The following is a 5889-nucleotide window of genomic DNA, read 5'->3' as shown; positions in this document are numbered from 1 at the left end:
ATAACCAGGAATCACCGTATCCCACTGATTTTCCTCATCCCACCAAGTTTCTGAAATACCCACAATGTCTATTTTTCCCTCCAACACCAAGCACTCCAACTCCCCGATTTTACCTCGGAGACTTCTAGCATTTGTGTAGAAACAGCTGTAATTTCCCATACAAGTTAAGCCTGCAACCTTCCTCTTGCTATCTCGAGACCTTGTCAGGCAGTTCATGTCACTAGCCATGTTCTCAGTGGACACCTCCCTGTAGAAAAGCAACAGGTACCCCCTCATCTCTCTGAGATGAGCCAACCCGAACCAGAGACTTTTCATCTCCTGTCGGCTTTCCCCCAAAGAAGAAAAAGAGGAGATTGGATTTATACCCAGAAACTGCTCTTTTTCAAAAACAGCTGTGCCAGAACTGTGGCTTACCTAAGGTCATCCAGCAGGTGCAAGTGGAGGAGTGGGGAATCAAACCCAGTTGTCCCAGATTAGAGTCCGCACACTTAACCACTACACCAAACTGGCAGCAGCTTAACAGGGGAGAAGAGAGTTACAATGGACCCATGTAGGAGTTACATTGCATCCCGCTCTCTGTGCATGCAAGTTGCAGTTGTGGTCAACATTTGTTCTCAGAAACCAGACTGGAAAGAAAATCAATAACAGGAAGATCAGCTTTTAAATCATAATAGCAAAGAGCGTAGATTAATTTCTCTCTAATCAAGTTAGCTCCCATCTTGTTACTAATCTATTAACACAGAGCAGTTTGCCATTTATTGCTGGAGGACAATCTGTTGTCTTGTACTTGTTGTTTTCCAGAGAAGGGAAGGAACCTCAGATATTTATTCTTGTGTTAGAAGATAATAAAGTCATCCCTTTGACAAAGTCAAAAAGGAAAACCAAAGGGCTGCAGTCTGGCCAAAAGTGAGAACAGGGGAAGGAAAACAGAAACCTAGGGTGCAAAACAGAACATCAACCATTTTTTAAAAAAATCTGTCACACTCTTCCTTAGGGTAATGAACAATACTTGTAGAATACAATAAAGGACTACTTATATTTGCATTGACAGCATTAATGAACTCTTCTTAGTATATTTTCATTTCAGGTGTTCTTGTGATTTTACATTTCTTTTCACAAATGACCTGGTCTGCTGAGAAGACTTTTCACTACTACTACTACTAGTACTATTATTGTCTGATGCAATAATTGTTTTCTGAAAAGGAGTGACTGCTCAAATCAAGTTAGATGACATGTTAATTTTTTATTTTTTTTTTAAATAATAATCTTGGTGTACATTTTTTTCCCCACCCTTAGAGTTTCTTTCTATTCTCTTCCTTGTTCTTCATCAAATCAAAAGAACAAGATAGGTCCCAATCTGTCGCATATGACCAGTGAACTCTGGATGGGGAGACATATCTCCAGCCTCAAGAAAGAGCATTCATTACATTCAGTGGGACTAAGAAGAAAATTACTGTGTAGATGTGCACCCACATTAATGTTCCTTGTGGGGTTGCCTGTGTTCCTCAGCTCACTTACTTGGAGGTGAGCTGTCATGACTGACTAAATTTGTTGTTCACATAAGAAAGGGTTCTGCTGTAGTACCCTTTTATCAGCTTCCAAGAAACCACATGTTGAACCCAGCTGGTAAGCTCCACAGTGTTCAATGGAGTTTAGTGCCAGATAGGATTATCCTTGACTGTGGAATAATCGCCTGGGCTACAGGCCAGAGGTCCATTGTCCTTCTGTGGAACCAGCATTGTTTTTCCAAATTGCTTCATATTGACATTCCCTTTCCCAGTTTACAGATATGGAACACTCCCTGAATTTGCAGTGAAGAACATTCTATGTGATCCATGCTACCACTGGCACAGTGGGTTTTGAACCTGGAGCTTTAACTTTATTTAAATAAGGGGATTTAAAAAAAGAAGAAGCTCATTTTAGCACTTTTTGAGTATTCACAAGTTAGGTGGAGCATGTATGTTGGAACAGGTTTCCAGTCATGTGGAGAGAGCTGTGCCAGTACATGTCTTTATAGTAGTAAACATTTGCTGGGTATGGCCAGAGGCCATACAAAGTTGGTCTAAATAAAATATAGGTAAAACATAGAAGAAAAAGAATTATCAAAATAAGATGCTACACAATAAAAACAGATTACAGAACTACAGATTTTAAGTTTCAAACACCACTCGCACAGATTTTCTTGACAGCCAGAGTGTATAGGGCTGCCTTGTATGTAATGTATGGGTCTACACCTATAAGAAGGAATATTATTTTCTCCTCAGCTGTGCATGCAGTCAGATGCATGCAGTCAGTTGCCAGAAATGTGTATCTGGGTTCCCAATATAGTGGATAGCACAGCATGTAGTGAGGAAGATCCTCAACCTCTACAGATACACTAAGCAGCCTGCTTGCATGAATAGCGTGTCCTTTTTACATGGTAGAGTGTATGTTTTGAGAGTGAATGGCTGTAAAAGTCGATCTTAGGTTGTAAAACACGATGTTAGACAAGTAATGGGCTCTGTTGTGATCCACTTTGAGCCATTTGTACCAGGGAGAGCATTTGAACCCTATTATTGTATACGTATCCATCAAGGCATCAAAGGTGTATATCCATTCATGAAGTATGGCGCTAACCTGGGGAACCCCCTGGGAATCGACCAGGAAAATAATATCACTTAAGAATACTATTATATTTAGGGACCCAGCTCCTATCATTCTGGATAAGGGTGAAATATTGCCTTAAGAGATGGGAAGCTAAGACCAAAAAATTTATTAAAGCAACGTGTACCCAAGCCCTTACTGAAGGAAGGCCAAGTCTGCTTTGCACCAAGGCAGCTGGAGTGCCCTTAGGCAGAGCTAGGATTTTTTAAAAAAGATTTTGAGCAGTTTCCAGGTTTTTGATGAGTACATCATTCCAGCCCCAAATTTCTACTCCATATAGAAATTGCGCTATGGTCTTGCTCTGATACAATTTCAGGGCAGAATCGATCAAAAAGCCTCCTTTGGTGTGAATCTCAGGAGCTCATTAGCATAACTCATTAGCATAACATATTTGCATATGCCACACCCCCTGACATCACTGGAAGTGTGTCAGAAGGCAACACCCACCGCTCAGGCTCCACTGGACTGTTTTGGATTGCTAGTTATTGGGGGAGGGGACATGGAGATCTGTCCTCGCAGAGGAGGGAGAGCTTGCACCTGAATAAAACTTGGGTCTTAAAGGTGCCACTGGACTGTTTTGGACCGGGGGGGGGGCTCTGCAACTTACCTGGCTGCTTCTTGCTCTGACTGAGGGCTGCTGGGAGCAAGGGGTGGGGCTTGTTGCATGTGCCCACCCCCTGGGCTCTTTACTGCTGGAGCTCCGCTCCTGTGCGCTCCTGCAGGAAATGACCCCTGGCGTGTGACAGAATTTTAGAATGGTCCCCAGTGTCTGGAGAACTGTGGGTTTTATGATTTCCAGCTGGGCCTTCCAGGAGAGTGTTTCATGTCTATATATACATTGATTCAGTCTATATTCCAATGAATGCTCTTTGGAGGTGACGCTGGGATCCTGCTTCTCTCTCCTGTTCATTCTGTGCACTTCGAATATTGCCTTAGGTCCTGTTAGGAGAAAGGTGGGGTAGCATCTTTTTAAATAAATCATCATGAAAAGGACTATAAAGTGAAAGCATATTAGCGGATTAAAAGATGAATGACTGTAAATGGCCATTTTTTTTTAAAAAAAAAATGACTTTATGTTGATAATGATTAAAAGCCAGTGTTTTATTCAAAATCTGCAACTTATTTCAACATGGCATTCTATTTGAATCAATCATCCTATACAGTCAGTGCTATTTTAAAACCCCCTGTGTCATCTGATAATAACCTTACCTGGTATTCTGATTTTAAAATATGGATGTGGTAACACAGTGTTCTGTTCAGTTCAGTGACTCCAACCACTTACGAGGAATGCTTGGGAACTTGCACCTGGTGGTAATTATTCATTTGGGGAAGAATTTTGAAGTTGATTGGTAATTATTCACCTTGGGGAAGAATTTTGAAAAGAATCCAGATTAGAGTCCTGAAGGAAATAAAAGTGAGACACAATTCAGTCCCAAATGCCTCAGCACTGAAACTGGCAAGAGTTCACACACATTCGTACACTCTAATATTTTGAATTCTATTCCAGTCGTCTCCCCACCCCACCAGCACTATCTAATAATGTCTACCATCCTTTGTGAGTTTATATTTTATTCAAGGGAGCAATCCTAAGCAGGTCTACTCAGAAGTAAGTTCTATTTTATTCCATTTTTATTATTGTACTATTAAAATATTTATACCCTGCATTTCCTCTTGGCTCAAGGTTGCTTATTAAAAAGTTATAAATTAAATCCAAATAAAATGAAACCCCAAATACCTCTCCCCTCCCACACACAAATCAAGCTTACTCCCAGGAAAGTGTTCTCTTCTTTGCACCCTAAGCAGCTTAACTGGGCTGAAGTTCTAGATCCATTATTTTCAGTAATGTTAGAAGAATTTTAGAATTCCTCATAGTGGGGAATGGTAAATGCATTCAATTAAGAAAATATTGTATTTTCCCCAAATATGGCATATAAAATAAGACTTTAATAAAACATGATCAACCAGAAGGTGTATACTTCAGGATCCATTTGATTCTGTTAACAATCTCTAGAACCCTGCATAGATCAACAGTATCCAAATCAGCTATTTGACTTGCTTGTGTACATGTAAGCGTAATGTCTAAGTACAAATTACCTCCCAACTTCTCCCCAGGAAGCCTTATATAGAAAATAAATTGTTGTGCTTGTGTTTTCTCCAACAGGATAATTGAAGCTGTCTGCATAGGCTGGTTCACTGCAGAGTGCATTGTGAGGTTCATCATCTCCAAAGACAAGTGCGAATTTGTGAAGAGACCTCTGAACATCATTGACTTGCTGGCAATAACTCCCTACTACATCTCTGTGCTGATGACAGTTTTTACCGGGGAGAATTCTCAGCTCCAGAGGGCAGGAGTCACCTTGAGGGTCCTGAGAATGATGAGGATTTTTTGGGTGATTAAACTTGCTCGTCACTTCATTGGCCTTCAGACACTTGGCCTGACTTTAAAACGATGCTATAGGGAGATGGTGATGCTGCTTGTCTTCGTCTGTGTTGCTATGGCAATTTTCAGTGCACTGTCCCAGCTCCTTGAACACGGGCTGAACTTGGGAAAACCAAATGAAGGCTATTCCAGCATCCCAGCTGCTTGCTGGTGGGTAATTATCTCTATGACCACTGTGGGTTATGGCGATGTATGCCCCATCACTATACCTGGACGGATTCTTGGAGGGATTTGTGTGGTCAGTGGGATTGTTTTACTGGCCCTGCCTATTACTTTCATCTATCACAGCTTTGTGCAATGTTACCATGAGCTCAAATTCAGGTCTGCTAGGTATGGCAGGAGCCTCTCTGCTGAATTCTTAAATTAAGTAGCACAATCCCATTGCATAATAGTACTTCTGTGTTGTACATCCCAGCAGACACTATTGAAAGGCCAATTCTTGTTCCTTCCTTCCTTGACAACAGATGAACAGAGAGACTTGTGCCCTTGGAGGAAGACATATTCCTTCTCCAACTGAAGAATGGCTGCTTGATCTTTGGGAAGAGGTTTTAAGCAGCCATGCAAAATCTTTGGTCCAGACTAACTGAGATTCACAAGGATGAAAACACAGGTTTCATTTCCTTTGTGTTAACAAACATGAGAGTATCCACCAATTTGGGCATTGCAGGTGCTCTGTGCTATTAGGGTCAAGCATCTGCACTTGAAACAAATCAGTCCCTGTTTTCAAAGCTGTTTTTAAAAATGAAATGTCCATTTTAACTTGAGATTTCAGGAACACAGTGTACACACAGTCCAAAGAGCCAGGA

At 41.1% G+C, this 5889-nt stretch overlaps 1 protein-coding gene across 3 annotated transcripts in view; it reads left to right on the top strand.

Moving 5' to 3' along the window:
• KCNG3 (potassium channel, voltage gated modifier subfamily G, member 3) overlaps positions 1–5450 on the top strand; it is a 29838-nt gene extending 24388 nt beyond the window's left edge. For all 3 annotated transcript variants that reach the window (XM_015418004.1, XM_015418003.1, XM_015418002.1), the window contains one exon: positions 4805–5450. In XM_015418004.1, the coding sequence (XP_015273490.1) occupies positions 4805–5450 (646 nt within the window). The remainder of the gene's footprint in view (positions 1–4804) is intronic.
• The last annotated feature ends 439 nt before the right edge of the window (positions 5451–5889 follow it).

Source organism: Gekko japonicus, unplaced genomic scaffold (assembly GCF_001447785.1).
Source record: "Gekko japonicus isolate JY-2015 unplaced genomic scaffold, Gekko_japonicus_V1.1 scaffold1225, whole genome shotgun sequence".
NCBI lineage: Eukaryota > Metazoa > Chordata > Lepidosauria > Squamata > Gekkonidae > Gekko > Gekko japonicus.
The sequence above is the reverse complement of the archived record's forward strand: the minus strand, read 5'-3'. Positions and strand labels throughout refer to the sequence as shown.